The sequence below is a fragment of the Copidosoma floridanum genome, unplaced genomic scaffold (genome assembly GCF_036245765.1).
Source record: "Copidosoma floridanum isolate Cflo_tuat_1 unplaced genomic scaffold, Cflo_Japanese_pri ptg000025l, whole genome shotgun sequence".
NCBI classification, from domain to species: Eukaryota; Metazoa; Arthropoda; class Insecta; order Hymenoptera; family Encyrtidae; genus Copidosoma; species Copidosoma floridanum.
In genome coordinates this window covers 3547348-3572323 of record NW_028321902.1, presented here as the reverse complement: position 1 = coordinate 3572323, position 24976 = coordinate 3547348, and the positions used below count along the sequence as shown (strand labels likewise).

Sequence of the window (24976 nt, the reverse complement as noted above, 5' to 3'; positions counted from 1 at the left end):
AAGTTTCAGCTCTATGCGGCAAACCTCAAGACGCGCGGTACACGTGTATACATACACACATACGTATACATATGCAACTCGGTTCAAAAAGTCGTCCTGACAAGGCGAGTAACAAGCTAATTAATTATATAGCGCGAAGCTTAACCACAAGGACGAGACGCGCGTATCTCGTCCTGTTAACCAAATGACGTGGTAGTAGATAACGATCGACGCGTCTATGGGGTGCAGGGTATAGGTATGTACGCGCGGGGGATGTAATTCGACTTTGACGGTATAATGGGCGAGCAAAGGTATACGTACACTGTGCTGCTCGTAGGTGGTGGGTACACTGCAGAGAGAGGGAAAGGCCATCGCGATTAAATAACCGCAATAACGAGCCTACGAATGGACGGCCGTGCCTTTGTGTCCATCTCTGTAATGACGTTAAACGTGTAATCAATGCTCTCCCCAGGGATGGGTGGGACTACTCGTTTTTGGCTAATAATTAATCGACCGACCCACCGAACGAGACGCACCGTCGTCGCGCGTATCCAGGGGTGAGTTTGTTTTTTGACTCGTTACAAGCTACTTTTGGTTTTTTTGTGTGACTCATCAATTGAATTTTTGAGTTTATTTTTCCATCTAGGTAAATATGGTCGAGGATGATATTTAGGTCGCTATAACGGATGTGAAGTAAATAGTGACGAGGAAAAACTTTTATTCAATTTCAATGAGCACTCCCATCTCAATGGCAATGCTTTAGCGTATTAAACTCTTAATTTTATGCATTCGATCGCTAATGAAAGGTCTCACCGGCATCCAATAAATATTTAGAGATGACCAAAATGTAACTTATGTTTTTAGCGTATTATTCGTCAATTTTTATCGATATCTTGTTGGTAAGTCTTTTGAAACCTGAATTAAACCACCATGTTCCACAAAATTGTGCGTTAAACTGATGAGTAGTAAAATTCCCATGATTTTCCGTGATTTTCTTCTTACGCACCTATAAGGTCCCCAAAAACTTTACTGGATGATTTTTGGGTTCTTGCGATCTATGAGTTAAATTTTTTCAAAGTTTTGTAAGCCAATCGGCACGCGACAGTACTTACTTTAAGTAATGAAAAACATGGATGCATTGACCTAGAAGCGGACGTGAAAAAGCCTCGGTGTTTTGATAACGCGTCGACAAACCCACGGACGCACGCGCAACATGTAAAAACGCATAACGTGTGTGTAGGTATGGCCAAAGGGGGGCCTCATGACGCATTGATTGAGGTCCGGCGTCGACCACATATACCCATGCCAATATCTCCCGGAGGGGGGGTAAACTGTGCAGGGCCTGAATTGTCGTTCCCCCCCTACGTTATCACGCCCAATAGCTCGGATGGGCTACCCTACCTGTGTCGGTTTCAAGGGAAGTTTTTTTTTTCCACGTACATTTTACAGTATTGCATCGATGTCGACGCGATAACTGTAATTGATGTGACGATTCTGTGGCTGGGGATAATGCAAATTGTTGCTGTGGGTACAAGTGAACGAGCGCAATTTTCCAAATTCTCTCTTCTTACGACGAAGGTGACGATCCAAGACTGCAGGGGCGTGGGAGGAGGTGAAGCCGGTGGGTGTTGCAATTGCCATGCGGCTAATCTAATAACACCTGCTCGAGCTACGCTACTCGTCGTCGTTGTTATCTCGCGGGCAATTAGCGCCGTTGCTTCGTAGGGTACCTCCCGTTGACAGCGGAGCAGTTGAAGCTAACGTCGTTGTTGTTGCTGCTGCTGACGACGATGACGAGGAAGGTGAGGGAGAGAGAGAGAAGCGCCGTATGCGATAAGGGCTGTGAATAACCCTCCGGCGCTTTTGGACGAATTGTTGTACCCCTGCCTTTTCCCTTATGCACTATGGGTTTTGGAGACGAATTGATGACGAGCTGGTGGTATACGAGAGAGTTTATTTTTCTTACATGCGTGTAGCTTGTATGGTTGGGTTCAGCGAAATGTGGTGCGAGATCGAGTCATAATATTATACATCTACCGCCTTCATGTTGACACTTGCAAAGACGAAGTTAAAAACCTTATTTAGAAAAAGGAATTTCAGTATTTTTGATGTCAAACTAGTTTTCACGCTATGTGTAGAAGAAAATTAGTATTTATAAACAATAGTTTTTTTTTTCTTTTTTAAGGATTCACCATCAAAAATGTGTTACAAATAGAATTTGATTTTTCTTTCTTAATATTTTTCTATTATTATTATTAGCATTGTTATTATTATTATTATTATTATTATTATTATTATTATTATTATTATTATTAGTATTGTTATTATTATTATTATTATTTCGTTCTATGGTTGGTTAGGGGCAAATCACTTGGTTTGTTTGATGGGGTTGTTTGAACATCAAACGAGTCAAATTGTAACAATGTGACATGAAAATAATTTAAAGTAAGGATATTTGGTTTGATTCACCCTTTTAAAAGAAAAAATATAAGGCACTACGAGACACTGGTCATGTCTAATAACTAGATGAAAAATTGTATTTGATATAGGGTTTATACAAAATCTGATTGTATAAATTATGTATGAAATGTATAATTCTGTTTAGTAATTTTATTACGACTCTGACGTACGGCCCATTATTTTTATTTAAAAAAATACTTGATATTTAATTTATTTTAAAAAATTGGTGACTACACGTGAAGATTGCATAGGTAAAAGGGAAGCAAAAATTAAGTTCTCTTTGAGCAGTGCACAATTGGAATGATGTGAAAAATGTTAAAATGTTACCTAAATAATTATCAAAGGAGCTACTACTGTCAGCACATCTATAAAATAAAATAATAAACAAGCATCTACAGCTGGCTGTTATCCAAAATTCCGTCCCCTGTCAAAGGTCATAACAACCATACCACTTCAAGCTCCTTATTCACGCGCTCGTTCCCACCTTTTTTCCCCCCTCCTCTAACAAATAACGTCTCGAATAATCACACTAAACCGTACGACCCAAAGTTTCGAAACTCGCAACGAGATAAGAGCCCGCAAGAACAAAAAACAAAAAAAAAAGGAGTGAGAAGCCGCAGTAACATCGCGAAAAGGAGGTGGAGGAGGAAAAGGGGAAATTTTCCAATAACGAAGTTTAAAAAGTTCGTCGCTACGTGACCGCGATACCCTTAAATCTCTCGCGCCTAATTTATGCATGAGAACGGCAAACATATATATACGTATACACGTCGCCTCCTGGAGGAAGAAAATTCACGGGTATGAACTTGGCTGGCGTGACATTAAACGTCACCTAGACGAAACTGTCTTCTTTCCACGTACGTGTGCGTATAGGTACACACGCACGTATACAAATTCACGCGCGAACGAGGAAATAACGCCGGAGTTCAAATCCTCGTGAAAGTATTTATATATATGTGTGTGTGTAAAAGACCTCGCTTACTCTTCATTTTGCACCCCAAGGCTATCAGGAATCTTGGCGATTTATCACAATTTTCCACCCAAGCGCTCCGATCATCCCGAGCAATTAGAAAACGACGAGGCTGCTTTTTGTAATAGAAATTGATTTCGACGAGACTTCCACGCGGCTGCGCTTCAATTCTCTACGTATTATATACTTACGATTCTCAGAGTCGCTTGATTTATGATGTCGATGATGATAGCCCGGGCGTTTGAGCTTTTCATCCTATTAAAACGCGTTTGTGAGAAAATTAATTTTGGGAATAGAGATCCTTCGGTTTGATATGTACCATCTTGCCCCACTTTTTTATTTTTAAAACAACTTGAAGTACGGGTGGGAAAAAATTTTTATTCGTTCAATGTTTTGTTGCTTTTTAGATAATTTTAAAATTACATTTATCTGTTTCTGAACTCTATATATAAATGTACGTGTTGTGCGCTTGGGTTACGGGCTAAAGTCAAGGGGCTTAGACGATGGAAATCGAGATATCACTTATTTACTGCCTGCGGGCTTTTGGAGCTTTTTAAACTTGATAAGAGAAATGGAAGCTTTTGAATTATTGAGGAACCAAAAAAAAAAAAAAAAGGTTTGAGATCCAAGGAGCTCCCCGTGAGTTTGGAGGCAAAGGATTCTCTGTGATGTGATAAAAAAGAATTTGCGTAGGTATGCTACTGACGTTTGAGCTGTTGTGTGTCGAATCTTTCTGGAATGCGAATTTGTGGATGAAAAATTCATCGCATTGCTTGACTCTTCGAAGGAGCATGGAGTTCTTGCAAGTTTGAAAAAAAATTTACTTAAAAATCGTCAGAAGTTGGATAGCAAAAGACATCGAAATTCCAGGTTTAAAAAATTGACACTTACTCGTTACTCAAATCTGAAAAATTCTAAAGTCACGTGAGAACTTGGAGACTTTGAAAGACATTAAAAGACTTTAAAGTCATTAAACATTTTTGATATTTTTAAATAACATTACATGACTTCCTGGGTCTTATTGTAACTTTTAACAATTTTTAAGTATTTTATAGTCCACTGCAAAATATTTTTGAAGTACTTCAAAGTAATTTCATAACTTCTAATGACTTCCGAAACTTTCAACGACTTTCATAGATCAGAGTAAACATATATAAAAAATATATTTTCCAGAATGTCGTAAATTCCCTTGAATTTTTTCAACATTTTTTTATGGTTATTCTTTTGAGATGATGAATGGCAATGTTTTACAAAAACTTTAGTCATCAGACAACTTCGCAAAGTTAAAAGTCTCTTGTAGGTCTTTAAGTGACTCTAAAAATTTTCAAAATTTTTTTACAATATCTTTGCTCATAATAAGATACCTATTTAAAATGTATACTAATAATGAAAATTTTATTACTCATTTCATGAAATTTGAAATTTATATGCATGATAATTTAACATTTTCTTGAAATCGCTGTTGCGTAGGATTCTATGATATCGTACGTGACATCGCTCTTTAGGCATCATATTTCGAAATTATTTAAGTTTATAGTTTTATTTCGGATGTATCGATTTTTCCCCTCTTTAATACTGAAAAATAAAAAATTTTAACCTGAATGTTCGAAGACACGTGTAACGATTACCTTCTCTTTTTGTGTTGTTAGCGACGCTTTCTTATGTTTGACAGTGCAAAAACAGAAAAAGCTCCCTTGATGCATAACTAAAGAAAAAAAAGACCTTCGTCACCTTTTCTTAGTACTCTTTTTTTCGTAGATTTGTTTTATTTTAGACATGATAATTTCTACAAATCAAAGATTTTTAATTTTTAATGACCCACAATATTTTCTCCTACACTTACATTTTTTTTTATTCTCACATAATTATTATTACTACTTTTTTTTCTAATTTAATGATCGCTCAAAGTGTGTATCATAAAATTTTTTAAAACAAAAAAAAAACAATTTTCAAAATTGACAGAACAAAAAAGTCTATTGAATCGTAGTTTAATTTGTAAGTGGTGATAGGAATTGAAAAAAAAAATGTCACTACTAGGTACTGCCGAGAGTAATGATAATAAAAAAGGAAAAATTAAAAATTTTCTGACTACCTTCGTAAGTGATAAATTAATTATTTAATTCTACAAAAAGGTGTGGGACAATGAATTAGCGAGAATAGCGCAAACCTGCGCGAATCAGTGCTCATTTGAACACGACACGTGCCGTAATGTTGGTGAGTTGCTCTGTTTGTTTCGTCATCTTAAATTCCTCAGAATTTCTTGTGGTACGAGATTTCTCTCGCTGCAGGTCGTTTCTTAGTTGGCCAAAATATCTACCAGGCCGGGACGTCCGGTGATCCCCGATCCATAAACGTTGTGCAAGCGGTAGACTCGTGGTACAAGGAAGTCATGTATTTCGACAGGAATGATATCCCTCAATTCGTGTACTTTTATGGGAAATCAATCGTCAATTGGATAGAAGCGGGACTTCAAGCAGTGGAAAAGTAATAGGCCATTACACGCAATTAGTGTGGGCAAACAGTGATAGGCTGGGCTGTGGCTCCAGAAACTACGACGATGGAAAGTATAAATGGAAGTACATCGTTTGCAATTACGGACCAAGTGGGAACTGGAAGGGAGAACCGATTTATCAGCTGCATTGAAGATCTCTTTATCTCTACCAATAAGTGTTTGATACGAAATAATTCACTTTTTATTGCTAACAAGAGGAAAAATTTAATGTAAATGCTATTGTAAAATACTGTATGAATAAAAAGTTTGAGCAGCCAAGCAACTTAATCTGCAGTGATTTTTATTCGTTTAAAACATGCGTGACAAGAACTTGATAAACAAAACCGACGAGTGTGACAATAAGAAAATTAAAATTGAATTAGTAACTCTATGAATATTCATTTGTTAAATTGTTAATTTTAATGTAAATCAGCCACAGCTGTTAGATAATAAATTACCCCGGAAAATTTCAATCATCACTAATTTGTTAATTCCACGTCGATTTTTTGTTTTCCTACGATAAATCTTGGGCAACACTCGCTTGTCTCGCATGAAATCGCACGAAAAGAAACACGTTCAGTATCCAGCAAACTAATGCACATTTATTTTTAAATACAGCAATTCTCTCTATCACTCGTCATATATGTATCTGTGAAACGTTTTTTATCCAAAACATTTCCACGCTAAAAGCATTTGTGGTAATCGTAAGATTATAAAGAGAACGACGAAGAGCAAAACAAAAAGAAAATTAGAGTTCTATGCATAAAGAAGCATGGGTTAATATTTTCAACTCTACTGCAAATAAGATATAACAATATTATAAGCCTAGATTGAAAAAAAAAAAAAAAAAAATTATGTTATAAAAATTTGCAGGTAGTACGGTAATATGGATATTAATGAAGTTCGGAAATCAGATGAAAATGCATAGATCCACTGTAAACCTATGGAAATCTATTTTCCAGAGTATCTTAACCTACCTTGAATTTTGGGGGTATTTTTGAAGATAATAAATGCTGAAGTCTTAAAAAAAAAAAACATGATTAAAAAAAACGTGTTTAAGGGAGTTCCTGTCTTAACTCTATTTTCACGTGTCTACCGATGATATGTTGTAATGTTTGAAGTTTGTATTAGAAAAATTGTATTACTCACGTATCTACAAATAAAAGTTACGAAGCAAAAAAAAAATATTCTAAAGGACTTTGAAGTCATTTAATGAATTTGTCCCTAAAACTTCGAATGATTTCCAAAGTCTTTTTGAGTCTTCAAAAAACTTTGCAGTTATTAGGCAACTCCGCAAAGTTCAAAAGTCTTCGCAAGTGTTTGAGTGACTCTAACAATTTAGAAAATTTTTTTACATCGTTGTCTTTAATAGTTTACAGCCTCCTCTGATACAGACTCATTTGAAATCGCCACTCTAAAAAAAGGCACACACGAACTGAAAATTCAACCGTCCAAACGCAATCGCCAATAAAATCCCCCGATGAAACAAAAACACATCAGTCCCACCCCTGATGGCATCAAACGTCAGCCGGAAGGTGTACCCTCGAGGCACAAGCTTTGCCTCACCGATAATAATCATCACCAGCAGCCGTGTATTCTCCACCATCCAGTGAAAGCGCACCATTAGCCTCCCCACTCCCCTTTTGCGCACAACCAGGGAGCTAGTCTTTGTTCGACTATTTCCTCTCGTTAGCCCGAACGCAGTTTTCGTCATTAACGCCACTCCGAGTGTTTACGTGTACACACACACACACACACACATACATCCGTATATGAAACTGCTCGCGGGCTGTGTCTATACCCTGTCGTCTTGTTGCGAATTATCCTTGTTATCGCCTCTGTTTATCCAAATACCCGCGTCTTTGTCGACGAGCGTAATTAAAGAGCCGCTGCAACTCGGGGAATCAGCCACTGTTGACATCGAGATGGAGGAGAATCACGGGTTGGCAATCACTTGTTTTTCACAGTATAAACCCGATGCATTTTGTCGAATCGCACGAATGATTTTCCAAGGCCATCCAGAGATTTTCCCGTCCAAAAAAAAAAAAAAAAAAAAACAGTCCCGACGGCACGGAATAACCGGATGAAGGACTAAAATCCTGCGCAGTGTGTGTGTAGACGCGCGAAACAAAAGGTTGGGAGGAGGTAGAGGCATCATCTCATCGTCGCCGAGGAAATTACCGCGGTAGCATCGTCTCGGAGCTCGAGCTTCCAGCCCGCCGAGCTGTCATCCGCCTTCCAACTGAGACGCAACGCAGAGGAGGCGCGCAAATGAAGTTACACAGTTGTTCCGGCTGGCTGGGCTGCAGCCGCGGGCTCTTGTATATACATGTATGTGTGTGGGTGTGTGTGTACAATACACCTGTACACAGGGGCGTCCTTTGTTTTTCCTCCGACCCTCCAGGACGAGCTTCCGGCTAAGACGCTACTGCCGCACGGTAATTTGGACTTACTCGCGTAGTGCCTCTTATTTTTCAGGGAGGATGAGTTTTGTTGTCGTCGAGGGGAACGTTAATGCGCACTACGCGGCGATTATGTTGCCGTTGGCAGTTTGTTTTTCGAGTTTAATGAGGCGTGAAATGTACTCGTGTTGGAGTGTGTTATTATTTTTCGCGGGGGGGGGGGGATGAGCTTCTTTGTTTGCCCGGTTGGGCTAACGCGCTGAAATATACATGTACATGGCCATCTGAATGAGGAAAGATTATGTCATTGGGTTTTCGAGTGAGGTACTTTAGTCGTAAGATGAAATACTATTGTAGTCCTTCTTGAGTCAAATTTATGATGCTTACACGTTGTACGTGAATTGAAGTTATGAATAAAATAGGTGTCTCTATTATTGACACATTAACGACGTCTAATGTCACATTCTTTTCCTTAAGGGAGTTCACTCGTACCTAACCTTTTTGACGCATAAAATTAGCAAATTGTAATCTGCGCGACTATATATACAGATATAACGCGACGTACTAACGGTAGTTGTCGAAGGAGATTATTTTATTCACTAATTTATTGCTCATTCCATATGCCACGAGTATCCAGATATTGCAGGTTATGTATCAGAACAGTACTGATTCTCATTAGGCTGCATGTTAAAAGTTCAATAATAAAATCATCAATATCTCACTTTATAAGCCATAAAGGGACTTGAAATTTGAATCGAAGGTTTTTCATGCCTTAATTAATCTCTGTTCAAAGTATTATCAATATATTGACGTTAATTCTCTTAGCGAGTGAACTCCCTTAATTAGAAAAAATTACCGTAGCTTCATGGTAGAAAGTATAGCTGAAGATGATAAATTTTTTTGACATGAAAAAGTTACAGAGAAGCTATGGTTTAGTGAGGTTTTGTTGGTAACTTTTTTCCATGTATGTAAGTACTATCGTTGAATCATCTAGTTTTTTTTATGCGTTAATCGATTGAAACAAGTAACTTGAGTTAACATAATATTAAATAAAGTGAAATTTTAAATAATAACTAATTGTGCCTTTATTTCTAAATGTTTTTTTATCAAAACTGAGGTGATTTATAGTACTTAAATATATAATGCAATGTTTGAAAAAATTGTGAGTATTTAATGGAATTTTAAATTATAAATCATTTTATTAAAATCTCATTCCTTAAGGCATCATTTCTTCAAAGTGTCACCAATGTAAACAAGGAAGTAGCGAAAAAACATAATGTTCTTTTATCAAAGCTTTTAAATTACAAAGTGAAAAAATTACAACTAAGTATTATTATCGTTGATAACAGTAGCAGTAACGAGCTTTTTGTGAATATAAATATCTGAAAAGCTGGTATGGCCTCAGAGTGTACCTCATTCACCTGAAAATGGGAAACAAGAGCCTAGTCCTTTTGGTCGCATCTATAGCGCTCGTTGATTTCGTTTGCGGTCAGAGCTACTGTGACATATCGTCATGTGGGAACAATAAACGAGCCCATACTTTATGCCGCTTCAACGTAAGTGTCCGAATTTTTAGTTTTTCTAACGAAAAAATGATTAAACTTGAATAATTTATTATTTTACTCTCTTAGCCGAACGTGGTATCGCAAAAATGCACCGATAAAGGAGACTACGGGGGCGGTCTCTCACAAGCGGAAAAAGACGTCCTTCTTAATAAGCACAATGAGTTGCGTGGTTACGTCGCACAGGGCAGTGAAACAAGAGGTGCGCCGGGACCCCAGCCGGCTGCCAAAAACATGCAGAGAATGGTACATCAATCGAATTTTTTCTTTTTTTAAACAACATGTCTTGAAAATTATTATTTTTGTGAACAGTTTGACGATTTTTTTTCTTCTAAAATCTTCAAAAATTATGTTTTCTCAATGACCACAGATATTTTTGGGATTTTTTACTTTGCAGTAAGAAAGATTTTGCTTTTTTACACCTAAAAGTTTTTTATTGCATTAAGTTTTTTAGACATTAAAAAAAATGGTTATATGTCTGGATAAAATGTTCACATTAGTTTTTATCGGCCCTTATCATACAAAAATGATTATAAACACACATCTCACAATCATTGCCACAGCCTCATGGGGGTAAAAAGGAGAAGTCAAAAATTTACGTACTAACTTAGTAAGTAATTATTAAATTCCTTGATTGTATAAAAAGGTGTGGGACGATGAATTGGCGAGAATAGCGCAAACCTGGGCAAATCAGTGCTCATTTGAACACGACACGTGCCGTAATGTTGGTGAGTTGCTCTGTTTGTTTCGTCATCTTAAATTCCTCAGAATTTCTTGTGGTACGAGATTTCTCTCGCTGCAGGTCGTTTCTCAGTTGGCCAAAATATCTACCAGGCCGGGACCTCCGGTGATCCCCGATCCATAAACGTTGTGCAAGCGGTAGACTCGTGGTACAAGGAAGTCATGTATTTCGACAGGAATGATGTTCGTCAGTTCAGGTACGCCATTTATTTCTATTTTATTTTTTAACTGCTTTTTGATTGAAAAGTTAAACAATTTTTCTGTGAATCCATGTCAATTGTGTGCAGAGATGTAAATTCAAGAAATGGAAAAGTAATTGGTCATTACACGCAAGTAGTATGGGCTGACAGTAATAGGCTGGGCTGTGGCTCCAGAAACTACAACGATGGAAAGTGGAAATGGAAGTACATCGTTTGCAATTACGGACCGACTGGGAACTGGATTAGACAATCGGTTTATCAGCCGCGTTGAAGGTCCCTTTAATTCTATCAATAAATATTTGGTAAAAAATAGTTTACCTTTTTTTCTTGGTAATAAAGAAAAAAATTTAATTCATCTACTAATGTAAAATACTGTATGAATAAAAAGTTTGAGCAGCCAAGCACCTTCATCTGCTGTAATGATTAGTGAAAGTTTTAATGCCAAAGAGCCGAAAAAAGGCAAAATAAGAGTACCATACTTTTAGGAGCATTTGCTAATGGATTCATATTTTTAGATTAAGAAAATAAGCTACAGCAATATTACAGCCATATGTTTGTAGCTTTTACTGGACAAATTATAGTTTGACAATAATTACAAAGCTTTATTCTTGTGTATGTAAGTCATGTACCTACGAAGGTACCAAGTCAGAAAAAACGTGCAAAAGACAGCACTGACCCCATTAGAATCATGTAATGCAACAAAATTGGTATTAACAGTATTCGTGCTATTGGTATGTAACGGTATTTGTCCTTTCTACGAAAAATCTCCAAAAACATCACTTTTTCCGAGTCTTTTTCGAAATAATGGTTGTTGGGCGATTGAAGCAGTTTTACTCGCTATGTGATTGGCTTAGAGATATTGCGTTATTCGTTCAGCAGGTTTTTAAAATCCAATTTTAAAAAACCGTTGGAATGATTGATATCAAATAAGCTTGAAATACGAAAATGATCTGAAGTGATTTGTTGGTATTCCTAAAAGAAGTAACGAGACAAAAACCGTAGTTTATAAAAGTAAACATGACATATGAGTATAATTTATCCATGTATTTATAAATGATTTTAAAAAGTTATGCCAATCACAATTGGGTAATTTCAAGGGACTTTAATGTAACTAGTCGTACTACAAAAAATACGATTGCAAAAATAAAATTAACAAGTCCAAATAGATCGTCCACCCTTTTTGGCAAGCTAATCTTTATGCTCCCTTAAACTATGATGAAAAATTTCTCCCATAGCCCGCTTACAATTCCCTTATAAATTCAGTGCAATAACAGCAGCCAGCCGCCCCGTCGTCGTGGGCGTGTATCTCTAGAGCTGTGGTTTACAAGAAGTAAAAAAAAAAAAAAAATTTAAAATTGCACATACGCTTTGACAAAAGTATACAGGCGAGCTACGAAACCCTTCTGCGGAGAATAAGGTATCGTTGGATATTTTTTAACTTTCCATCTCTTACACCAACACAAAGAACAGAATAGATAGATATCCCACGAAAATCCCAGAGACGACGACGACGACGACGACGACGACGAATCATATTCCGGAGAGCATACACGCAAATTTACATACGCAGCTCTCTCCCTTGGCTCCCGCGCTGTATGCTCGCGTTATCTGATCCCATCCAATTTTATTGGAAACGAGAGTAACAATTTTTTTCCTCTTCTATTATTCAGGGGCTCCCGAGGATATATATATATTACATATATATGTATACATGGTTCTCCCCCCCCCCAACCCCTTTGGCCTCCTATCCTCGGCTGGTCGCAGGAATAACATTAGGAGTCCCTTCGCGGTGGCTCTCTTTTTTTTCCCCTTTCTTGCGTCTTTTCTTTAAGGAAAAATGACGCCGTTGTTTCTCGTGGAAGATTTTTCACTCGGCTTAGCCAGCTGATGTTGCATTTCTCACCGTGTTCGATAGATTTTTTCTTAAGAAAAATTTCGTTTTGAATAAAGGTTCGACATTTTTTTTCACACGCAATGAACGAGGTTTTTGAAAAATTTTACGGCTCCTTAAATAAAAAAATGAATTTCCAAGGTATAGCGTGAGGCGACAAGGAGTTTTGAATATAAATACCGAGATCTTACAGATTTTGTTGCTTGAAAGATTTATAGGTTAGGTCGTGGAAACATAACCTATGTCTCGACGATGAACTATTTTTAATTTTTTATTCACTTCTAGTATCAGATTCGTTAATGGTATTAAAAAACATTTTTGTATCTCATTTACGTAATTTTAAGGTACAGTTGATAAAATTTTTTTATTACTTCTCAATTGATTAGAGGCTTTGTAGCATACAATCCCCAAAAAATTCCAATCGATAAATATCAAATCTACTCCCCTCGGACGTAATCACGACCCAAAAGAAAGCAAATACTCGAAAAAGGGCACTCGACCACGCGTCGTCTCGTAAAATGAACACGAGGGAGGGGAGAAAGGGACGCCTGTCAATATTTATTCACCAACAGTATACGTGTAGGGGCTTCAGCTGCTAATGATCCTCAAGAGAGTTTTACGATTTTCTCTTGTTTTTATTGTTGATCGTCATTCTATTTTTCGTTCTTTTAAGGACTATTATACTGTACAGGTTGTGATGCAATACCAATGAGAGTCACTTCTAACATAAAACAAAAAAATAATGAATAAAATTGTAAAAAAGCTGACACGAGGATTAATGAATTTTTAAACTAACTACAGAAAAGAAAATATAAATTAGATCAACCAACAAATATTGTCACAATTCATTTGTATGGTAACGACAGCCAAATCATCGTTTTGATTTGAGGAACTAAATTTTGTTTGGCTAGGCCAGTTACTCATTTTTTTTATTTCACGTAAGTAAAATCGCACAACTCACGTATGTGTATATCAAGTCGACAAATCAACGAGGATCAACAAAATCTGACAATTACAAGAGACTCGAACCTTCGACGCCATTAAACTCGAATTTCCCGCGGGCACAGGTGTACTTCTGACATCCTCGCGCTTTTCCAGAGATGATGCGGAAAAGATGCTCGGGAGCGTTTCCAAACTGCTGAAAAATCGCCACGTAATGATCGGGAGCCACCCACCCACCGCGAGAGGAAAAAAAGGGGGAGACACTGCCACGCCTCTATTTCTTTCTCTCTGGGTCGTCTAATGCAATTAAGAATTTTAAGTTTGCGCCAAAGTGGGTCAAAACGAGGGACTGACTGGAATTTCCATCGAGAGAGGAAGAAAGAAAGGAGGGAAAAGTACGACGACCCTCCTCCTGTTTTTGCATCGTTAACATATAATTTACGATTCCTCTTTTCTCCTTCTGTTCTGCAGGGGTACTTTTACGAGCTCGTGGTTTATTATTTCAGTTTTCTTTTCTCTTCCTTTTTGTTTTGTTTCGTGTCCTCTCGTACTGGGAGTCGATCACCAGTGATTGTTTATTGCGTTTATTTTTTTATTTTTTATTATAATTTGTAATTGATTAGGTGAACAAAAGTTTTTTTTTTTTTTGTTATGCCAAGAATCTGTGATGAGGAAACAATGAAATAAAATGGATATTTCATTTGTAAAGTTTAGTTAGGTAAGACATTTTTGGTAAAATAATATCGATTGACAAGGAAAAAAGATTTAATAGCATATTTTATAATCCTTCCTTTATCAGTGTTGCTTATAAATTAGAATAAAATAACTATAGATGTCTTATTTATCAACATCCCATTCTCTTAACTGAAAACCACCTTAAAATACTTTTAATATTGCATTATTTATATGTTATTAATTTTTTATAAGAAGAAAAATACAATTTTTTGCACAAGTACACATTGCAATTATACTTGGGTATAATTATTCTATAGATTTTAGATATTAAATTGTAAAACATTAGTAAAACATTGAAAAACTGTTTTAAAATACTTAAAGGTTTATTTTTCCTTCATTAAAATGCATTTTTTTAGAAAAAAATGCTGCATCACACTTATAGCACATAAAAAAAAATTTACATATACATAGGGAAAAAAACCAACAAAAAAAATGCCACGCAACAACTCCACACTCCAAACAACATCTTATTTCATCTTTCGTTCTTCTTAATCATATCGCAATCATTCATTTCTGCAAAGAAATGTATATGCACACAACAACAACAACAAAAAATAATGAACCCATAAATCCCCGTTACCCAAAGCACCCGTTCGCGATTATCGCATACATCAGCCGCATATATATATACATACACGCACACGCAACTTTGATACAGATACGCGCAATGTATGCACAGAGTGGGTCTACACGTACACATATCAAGCCCATGACAAACGAGCCGCTGCATCGTCGAGAGAGAGAGAGAGAGGGGGGGTCACACTCACGTGGGAGTACAGTTACAACGAGGAAGGGGGGGTGGAGGGAACATCAAGGGTGGGTACATACATACACACACGCGCGCGGATTTGGCAGAGGGGCGGGTCCGATGAATCAGCTGCTGATCCCGTTGATGCGGGTTAACGACTGCTGCTTCAATTATTACACAATATATATCGCCGGGATGATGGTGCGAAGAACAAGGGGGGAGCTACGGTGCCAAATTGGACACGGCCTATTTCCAATTTAATTACCGCGCCTATACACGCACATAATATATATATATAAATGCCCCCGTTTGGCTGATGTCCTCCTCTATACACCGTATACCTTTCGTTGCGTTGGCTTGATTTCGCGATATTGTTTGGTACACACCTTTCACTATCGCGTCCAACGAAAAAGGAAAACCACGGAAGCACTGCCGGCTATTTCGATAGCTCGGATGTTCCTGTATACGTCTCCTAGACTTATCCGATTGCCAGCCAAGTGCCATCCAGTGAGGCGCGCGCTCTCGACTTACAGCAAGTGAATTTGCTTACGTATCGACGTTACAGGACTATCGGGCTTTGAGTGCGAGTTTGGAGAGCTCGCAGGGATGCATAACTTCACGGTGCTTCGTTATATCGGGTTTGACGTTACTGTGCACGTGTAGTGGAAGAGCCGAGCTTTCGGTATTTAATCAAGCGCGACGTTCGATGCATCGGGAGTTGTCCGAGCGCGCCTCTTGTGCATATATAGGTACGATTGTCTCCGAGGTACAATCGAAGGTGCGATTATTGGCTCGCGCCTGCGACGCGTGGGTGGTAGTATCGGGGACTTTTTTTTTTTTTTCGGTCTACTTTCGCGAATGGATACTCTCTTGTATTTGACGCGCTGTTTTGTAAAAAAAAAAAAAAAAAAAAATCGTGTACCTACAAAAAGAAAAGGAGCTCTTTGACATATTATGTTGTTCCATAAACATACTCGATCTGCGCGCGTTGGAGTTTCAGACATCTCAATTGTTTACGATTTTTTTTTCCTCCCCGCAACCCCGCACAGATCGCTATTTCAATTTTTGGAAAATCAAGCCCAAAAAAAAAAAGGAAAAAAAATGGTACACCCGTGCACCACATCCAGTCATTATACAGTAAAGCTGCGGTGGGCGCCGCCGCCGCGGCCGGGATTAAAGTACCCCTCATACGAAATGGATTAACGTGGTCAGCACCACCACGCCGTAGTATGACCTTGCGCTGTAATCCAACGGAGGAGTGGGGGGATGGGTACAGTAGTTAATAACCACACACATATATATATATTTATACACATAGATATATGCAAACGCAGTGCGGAAGCAAGTAACGCGACCGATCGATCCGATCCCACTGCAAGGGGGGGGGTCATTGTCCCCTCTTCCGTGTATACATTTGTATTTGTATATGTACGGTTCGTGTGTGATGGCTCTTGGTTGCAGTTTACGCGCGGCACGTGCTCGCGCGTGCGGTCGCCCTCTTCTCTCGACGTGCGTGTAATATATGTATAATATATACTCGTGTGCGCATAGGTGGGGTGACCTGCTGCTTTTTGGATCTTTAATTTTGCGAGGAGTATAGGTATACGGTTTGTTTATAGCGAATGCGCACGGAGAGGGACGTGCAAATGGCATCTACCTTCCTGAGGGTGGGTGGGGGCTAGGGGGGGGACCAATTTGACCATGAAAGCCGAAAAGCATGCCGAGCTTCTTATCGGCGATGGGGATTCCGAAGACGATGGCCGGGGTATCATACGTGATCCTGTCCCTCTGCCCCCGTGGGAACGGGACTCCCTGTGAAACACGTAATACGAGTGTATGAATAATTTGTACGACTAATATATATATATATTAAGACAAATGTACATGAAAATTTGCGATGGATCATGGGAAAATCTCACAATAATTGTTTCGATTTTAGGACACAGCACAAATTTATCAGGAATACTTGCATCTCAAATAATACAATGATCTATTCTTAAGTTTTTTAACTAACAATATCGCTAGTTTTTTTAAATATATTACGGACTTCAAATATGGTTGAAACCAATGGATGTAAAAAGAAAAAAAAATTGACTTAAAAAGCTTGGAAAATTTTTGTTTGCCCCAAATTTGAAGGAAATCAACGAATAACCTTCAAAAACTTTATAGTAATTTATCCCATCATACTTGTTTTTTCTAAAGATAAACCTCAATCTTTGGTGTCGTAGGACGACATCGGTACCTCTCCAATTGATGTCCTTTTTAATGGTATAATCGTTTATTTTTCCCTTTACTATGTACTGTATCTAGAAAAAAAAAAAATAAATAAATAATAATAATTAACTACAAAACTTAATATGTCTCCTAAATGCACGACTCTTTAATCGGAACGTATTATCGTATTTTTCAGGATAGTCAATGTATACCAAAGCACACCGGCACAGAAACTACGCAAAGGGTTGGAGCAGCGAACGTCTGGAAAATCACGTAAGCAAATAAATCACAACTCCTATACGCATGCATACGCACGGATAACAACCACTACCACCCCCGTGCCCTCCCCCTCCCTCTGTATGTCACGAAACACCGCTCGTTACGTACGTAAAAAAAATTTTCACTCCCACCAACTATTTACGTTACATTACACCTGCACCCAGAGCGTCGTTGGAGAAGGAAAGAAAAAAAAAAAAATATATAAAAATTTTTTTAACATCCAGCCTCACGTAGCACGTGAAATTTTCATCGTTACTTAAACCAGCGAATGGAAAGCCATTAGCGCGCAACGCAATCAGCTAACGATCCCACCCGCGCTCTCTTTTATAACCAGCTGTGTATGAGCGCTAACGACTCCCCTGCGCCGCCACCTGTGTACCTGTTCTTATACCACTTTTCTCTGACAAAAAAAAAAAAAAAAAAAAAAAAAAAAAAAAAACTCGTCGCAGGTAGTGTAATATACCTTTAATTTTTGTTAACGACCTTCTCGTACCATCCATACGCGCGTTTGCTTGCTTTTAATTTTTGCAAATAATTGGGCTACGGCAAATCGACGCGTACTGCAAAAGACAGTCTTTTAATTGAAAACAAATAACGCGAGCCTTCGACCTTTTCCCTGCTGTGTGTATAAATAGTCCGGGTGGACGGATAGTTCAGTGGCCGAGACGACACACACACACCGCGCAGGTGGATATTTTTATTCCAGCGACGAAAAAACAACGCCACCGAGCGGTTGTGCACTGTGTATACACTTCAAAAGAGCGGCGTTGCGCGTGTCACAAAGAACGTGCACGTGGCCACGAAAAAGAAGAAAAAAAAGTAAAGCTGCTCGATGGAGTAAGGAGTTTAAATACTGGGGCTGAAAAAAAAAAAAAAAAAAATGTGTATGCATGCGCGAGCAAGAAACCGAGCATCGACATGGAGAGAAAAAAAGGCAGTAGCCGGAAGGAGTGGAGGTACAAAGAGCAGGGTGTGAAGAGAAAAAATAAAGGAGAGAGCGCGCGAGCGGAATTTCTGGGTGGTTTAGCGATGTTTCGAGACCCGCTGAGGGCCCAATTCTATACTCGACTATGCGTGTGTACGAGTTATGGGGAGGCTCCGTACCAGAGTATTCTGATTCAAGCAAATTATAATTTCGCTTAGGTCCCCCAAAAAAGCTGTAGAGAAAACAATGTGTCTTTTGGAAGCGGATGCTATTGCAGAACCATTGGTTATTAGTGTAATAGTTACTGGTGTTTTATTTTGCCATAACACGGCATTGAAAAAATTTGGATGTCCAAAATCAAGCACCTTCAATTTTTCTGAATACAGTAACATTTTATCATTCAAGTCTCGATTTAAGTCTTTTAACATTTTGTTAAATTTTTTATAGAAAATTAAAAAAACACATCCCTTAGTTGTTGGAAATAGTAGTGATTTACCGACTTATTATTGTTACTATTATTATTTTATTATGTCATTTTTCACTTTTTTTATCACACTGAATTAATCATTTATATGGTAGTTAATCCATTGGCTCCTTTGAAAGCGAAAAATGAGTGATATTTTATTTTTAATCTTGAAAATATTCGTCATCGATAAGGATACGCGTTGGCTGAAATTTGTTCTCATACACATTGGAGTCATATTAAATATCCAAGATACTCCAAGCTGAGAAAAGAAGAAAAATCTCCCTCCCCCGCTCGTGAAACTGTCGATTGCGTTACACAATGGCGTAAAAATTTCGCTCAAACAAAAGCGCGTGCTCTATTTACCCCGTGGATTCAATTAAAACGCCATCTGAGCACCGCAGCGCTTCGCAACGTCGCTCCGGCCGTCTCTCGCCTGTTAAAAGCTCCTCGACAGGTCATTACAAAATCAGCGGCACCTTTCGATATTTAATCACGCGCGTATACCTCGGTGAACTTATTCCCTCCCCCTACTCTTGCGCGGCTTTCGATTAATTTAACAATCCCCTATCCCCCTCGCGTAACCATTGTTTCGCCCCCCCCCCCAGTGGTTGTTGTAGCGGTGGTGGTATATATACAAGCGAACCGATCCACCACGGGCGTTACGCATTCATCGTTTTGTTACCGCGAAAGGGGAGGTGAACTTCTCCCGTGACGTATCGAATTTCCTTTTGTGAGCTTTCCCTTTAGCCTCTCGCGGCTTTTGTCCTTAGATTGCATGGCGGTGATATGGATTTTAGATGAAGATAGTACGAACCAAGGGACGGGAATTTCGGTACCCTCTCAGACTCGAGCTATTGATACTTGTGCTAATATTAAAAAAAATTTTTTTTTATTTTTCTTTTACAACTTGCTCGACATCACTCTTTTCCCCCAAAAATAATGCATTTCATTTTTGGAAAAGTGTAAATATTTTGGCTCCTTTGAACACATTCAAGTTAGTTTCCGTGTCTTACTTCATAAAACACGTGATGCTTATTCTTATAAGCTCAAATTGCAAATATTTGTCTTGAGAATGTGAATAAAAACTCTAAAGGGCGAGCTGATTTAAGGTAGAAACTCCGTTGCCACTAACAAATCAAGCTGCTCTTGAATTTGGATTATTTTTTTATGATATAGAAAATATTTTAAAGGTAACGTATTGGTACTAGTTTTTAAGACATGTTTGAGTTTAAATTATGTCCTTTGACATGAGCTGTTATATGGTACAGCAATAATAACGATTATCAATCTATTTTTATAAAAATACATTACGAATCTTCGAAATTCGTAACAGTAAATTCGCACGTACAAATGAAAATGCAATTTAAACAACAAAATTAAAGCACTTTCGATTCAACGCGCTACGAAAACCGATTCATCCGAATTCCTCAAAAGGCACAGCCACTCGAACGAAGCTGCCATGTTGTGTACATGAATCCTTAAATTGAAAAGCCTCGAGGGAGGAGACGTCGGTCGGTAAGAAAATTCGTCGTCGGGAAATCTTCGGCATTCAGGAATAAAGGAGAAAAGCTATCGTGTATAGAGGGGGTGGGTGGGGGATTGCACATCAGAAAACGTCGTTTTATTCATGACTCGGTTCCGTACGAGAAAAAGGTTCGTCGCTGGCATCGCCGTCTTAAAGACGTTTTCTCAGCAGTGGCTCTGGCCGCCGATCGATGCCTTCAATTACTAGAATGGCGTGTTTTGTGCACACAGTACAACCCCCTTTATCCACTTCCAGGCGCATGTGTTTTTTTTATCCCCTTCCTCCAGCCAACACACTGCGCTCCCTTCTACCACGACTCTTTTTTTTTTTTTTTCTTCTCTTCCGCGACCCTCTAGACTGCGGTGTGTTGGCGGCCCGGCTCGTTAAAAAATTTACACTGGCTTACTCGCTGATTGCTACCCCCCTTCTTTTTCTTGCGCTCATTTGCTTTGCTTCACACACGAGTATGACGTTCGGGTACTGGTGAATTTTTTTTTCTTCCCCACACACAGAGTTTATCGTAAAAGAACGTATGCAAAAGTAATTAAAATTAAAAAAGGTTTGGATTCAATTACATCGAAAAGAAAACAAAAAATTTTGTTCATTACTGCACGAAGAATTTATGTAATTTTGAGGAGAAAGAGAGTTTAACCCACGTTTGCGGTCACGAAAAATAAAAACAGTTTTAAAAACTATGCCAAAATAGTATACTACGCAAAAAGTGCACGAGTCTGACTATTACCTGTCTTGTGAACGCTTTTTTTGACTCTCAGTAGTTAAAGTGAGGAAATAATTACTTTACGCACTGGTGAAAAAAAAAAAACACTACATTGTGGACTGTTGGACACTTCCTATACTATCTGCAGGCACACTGAATGTCAAAACGAATAAGGATTACGGCTTTCTAGTACCTTTTCGGGCCTCAGTGCGTAAAGTTATTTTTTGCACACAAGTGTCAAAAACACTAAATTTTCACACGGTGTTAGAATCGATCGTTATCTACATAGTGTATGTATCACGTACATAGGTATAAGTACAAGTTGGTAATCGTAAAAATCACCACATCCTTTAGTTACGTAACATAGTTTTTCACACAACTACTCCAAGCAAGTATACCAATGTTAATGGTGAAGTACATAAATCATCATTTTGCACACCAACGCAGATATCAAGCATTTTACACACTCTTTGTGGGCACGAGAAATTGAACATCGCGTACAGGGTGTTGAAATACTTTTCCGCAGAAATACCAATGCAAGAAGTGGTTATACTTGGCGCACTCGTGCTAAAAGTTGAACATCGAATAATCACACCGTCAATTATCCGTAAAATCGCTAAACATATCGCTTGAATTTTTGTTCAACTCGGTTATTCCAATCAACAACCACCAACAAATCATGTCAATAATTTCAAAAAGCCCCGCGTACGTATCGCTCCAACTAGCGTCGATAGAAGTTTGATTTCCCGGCAATGAGAGAAACGAAGCATCAAACGCTCGACTATTACGTAAACATACATATATATATATATATATACGTGCAGAGCCGTGGAGGGGGAATATACATCGGAGCAATCGAATTTCCCGAGCGACAGCTCGCGTTAACGACGAGGCCAAAATTCACGAGTACACCTACGCGAAAGAGAAGAAGAAGGAGCTGCAGGTGTGTATATACATGTATACGTTTGCAGGGCTTGAAATCCCTGGCACGACTTATTCATCGGGCCACCCTCCCGAATAACCCATTCAAATCACAGCTCGAGCCTCTGCTCTTCTTCGCTTTTGGGTACACGAGCCTCCACCTCCTCCTCCTTGGCTTCGTGAATGCCAATTCGCAGTCCTACGAGGTGATTTTTGCCTTTTTTTCGAGCCAAGGGGAGGTTTCAGCTCGTTTTTTTTTTTTTCAATCTTACAACAGCTTGAGAGATTGTAAATGCTGGGAAAAAAGTAAAGACTAGCGCTTTCGTATTGACCGAATATTGAATATCAAACGCCTTTCCGTACAGATCTCGAGAAGGTTTTTAGTGGCTATGTATGTGCTCGGAGTACACGTAACGATGAATTTTCATGAGCCTGTAAGAACTTTAGGGAGTGGTTTTTTTTTTTTTTCGGTAAATAAGTGGAGATGAGCATTTGGTGTTGGGTGTCGGAGGAAAAGTTGCTTAAAGGTACAGGTTAGGCACTAAATTTTTTTTTCTGGTCCTTTTGTCTCGATGTTGAATTTTTTTTTCCCCCTGACATGTAATATTGATTTGTTTGGTTTTGATATGTAAAATTTGTTTGAGGTTCATCGTCAATTTCGCTCGATAAATACGACTCCCAATATGTGTACTTTGCGTGCATGGAGATGTTTCATCGCTTGATTCAGCAAACAATACATCTGTCGTGTGTACATTTGCAAATTAAACGCATGTTAATTGTGACATTTGGTATTTTCGTCTGTTGTATGGTCATTTTTTAAAAAAATTTTCGAAAAACTATCGTCATTGTCATTTTGCTGTACTTAAAACTTATAATTATTTTCTGAAAGACGACAATCAGCTCACTTGTAGGCGGACTTTGTCGGTTTTTTGGCAGTATAATGCTTTGCTTACAATTTAATGCACTTTTACTACATTTTTTTCCAGCCATAACAATGTATTGAAATTTAAAAGAAAATAAATTTTTTCAATGTTTAATTTTGAACACTCTTCACAAGTCTCATATTGCTTTTTTGACGGAAGAAAAAAATTTTTCAATATTGTATTGTGAATAGTGATGAATAAAAGATTTTTTCAACGTAAAAAATGCACTTCATTAGAGTGAAAAAAAAAATTTTATTTTCTATTTTATTTTATTTAATTTTATTAAATTATTTTCTAAGTATTTGAAAATTCATAAAAGAAAATTGTGCTCAAGTCTGCCTGTATAAGTGATTTCATAAACAAGAATTTAATGGAAAGTTCCTCAGAGTATAACAAAATTCTCATGGCCTCCTCTTTTAAATTTTTTTACGCTTATCTTACTAAACTTGAAAAAAATAGTCCAATTCAATGATCTATCAAGTTATTGAGTGAGATGTTCACAAAATTAAAAAAAAAAGTTTTATTATTCCATGCATTGCGAAGTTTGTACTAAAAAATTCAAAAATTTCCTTCGCACTGTAACAAGTTTAAAACATGTTCATCGTCCCAATGCTCCTACCTAAAATTATACGCCTATATATAATATATTCAATAAAAACCAATACAGGTGTAACCTTGCCCGTCGACGAATGTTTGTTGAAATTTTTTTTTTCTCAATTTCAACTGACAAGTGAGCAAAGCGCGTCAAGCCAAAAAAAGAAAAATCCCTCACCTTTGCTTAGCAAAGCAAGCGCTCGGACCGGCCACATCTCCAACGAACCGAGGCAAAAGATCACCGCAACGATCGCCGGCAACAACCGCACCTGGGCCCGCGCCACCGATCCACCTGCACCTTCACCACAACAACCCTCACGTTCACTGCACTTTCCGGCACTGCTCGCCCTCCTCGTCCCCTCCTTCGTCATAATCGCCGAAATCTCAACCGCCGCGCTGGCCTCTCGCCTCATCGTCGCTCTGGGAATATCGACGCTCTCGCTCCCCGAAACAACCGAGACTCTGTACGACTGTTGTCTATTCCTTTTCCTTCCTCTATCCGATCATCCGGTCGTTTTTTTTTATTTTTTCTAAACTCGGTTTTTAAAAACAAAAAAACAAAACAAAACTCAACGATCCACTGATCGACCGGCACTGAACACCACTGCTTCCGTCATCACCATCTCACAGAGAGTAGGGGAAATAACTCACTCGGAATCGGCGCGACCGCACTGCACAAAACCGATCCCAGTTAGTAGATACACAAGAGTTGCGAAAGTGGAGAAAAATCGGCCGATCTCCAGCCGGCCAAGAACCAGCATCGGCAAGTTGTCGAGAAGAAACAAAACTGCAACACACATGCAGACAGATGGAGGTAGAGAAACAAAAAAATCCGTGCACTTTAGGTATAGGTATCGCGCAAAAGGGCGGAACCCCCCTGTGCGGGTGAGAGGGAAAAATTGGCGCGTCGTGTTGTCCGCGGTGCGTGATACCGCGTCGAGGCGCCCGGCGCTACTGAGCTCTCCGAGGAGCGCCGGCAGCTTCCGCGCGCGCGCTCGCGAGATATACACACCCGCAGCAGCCCCTGTGCAGTCGAGTTGTAGGTGGAACGAGAACAACGGTAGGGGAGGGGGGGATGCTGGCGAAGCGCCGCGCGGCCCTTCCGCGTGTGGGTGCCTCGGTGCTTATTCGTCCTGTTTTCTTTATTTTTAAACACCCCCCTTTTTTTTTGTCCTTAGGGGTGGTTGACCAAACGCTGCTCTTTTGGGGGAAAAAAAAAATTTATACGGAATCGAGTACACGAGCCGAGAGAATCGATGCAAAAGCGCGGTGGAGCAGTGGCATAAGTTA

The 24976-nt window shown here is 38.7% G+C and overlaps 2 protein-coding genes across 2 annotated transcripts; both read left to right on the top strand.

Annotated features, from left to right (window-relative positions):
- The first annotated feature begins 4200 nt into the window (after positions 1-4200).
- On the top strand, positions 4201-6052 carry LOC106642348 (venom allergen 3 homolog). Its single transcript, XM_089595471.1, has 4 exons — positions 4201-4215; positions 5542-5623; positions 5698-5800; positions 5869-6052. Exons 1-4 carry the CDS (start codon positions 4201-4203, stop codon positions 6050-6052), a joined length of 384 nt encoding a protein of 127 aa, XP_089451597.1.
- A 3677-nt stretch (positions 6053-9729) lies between these two features.
- LOC106642369 (venom allergen 3-like) lies at positions 9730-11267 on the top strand. The gene is made up of 5 exons (XM_014357128.2): positions 9730-9858; positions 9934-10110; positions 10511-10592; positions 10667-10802; positions 10893-11267. The coding sequence occupies exons 1-5, from the start codon at positions 9730-9732 to the stop codon at positions 11074-11076; spliced, it is 708 nt and encodes a 235-aa protein (XP_014212614.2). The 3' UTR covers positions 11077-11267.
- Positions 11268-24976: the final 13709 nt, after the last annotated feature.

Coding starts and splice junctions, on each gene's coding strand:
- LOC106642348 (XM_089595471.1), top strand. Junction 5,624..5,697: donor CGACACGTGCCGTAATGTTG/GTGAGTTGCTCT, acceptor CTCTCGCTGCAG/GTCGTTTCTTAGTTGGCCAA. Junction 5,801..5,868: donor TCGTGGTACAAGGAAGTCAT/GTATTTCGACAG, acceptor TCAATTGGATAG/AAGCGGGACTTCAAGCAGTG.
- LOC106642369 (XM_014357128.2), top strand. CDS start 9,730: ATGGGAAACAAGAGCCTAGTCCTTTTGGTCGCATCTATAGCGCTCGTT. Junction 9,859..9,933: donor ATACTTTATGCCGCTTCAAC/GTAAGTGTCCGA, acceptor TTACTCTCTTAG/CCGAACGTGGTATCGCAAAA. Junction 10,593..10,666: donor CGACACGTGCCGTAATGTTG/GTGAGTTGCTCT, acceptor CTCTCGCTGCAG/GTCGTTTCTCAGTTGGCCAA.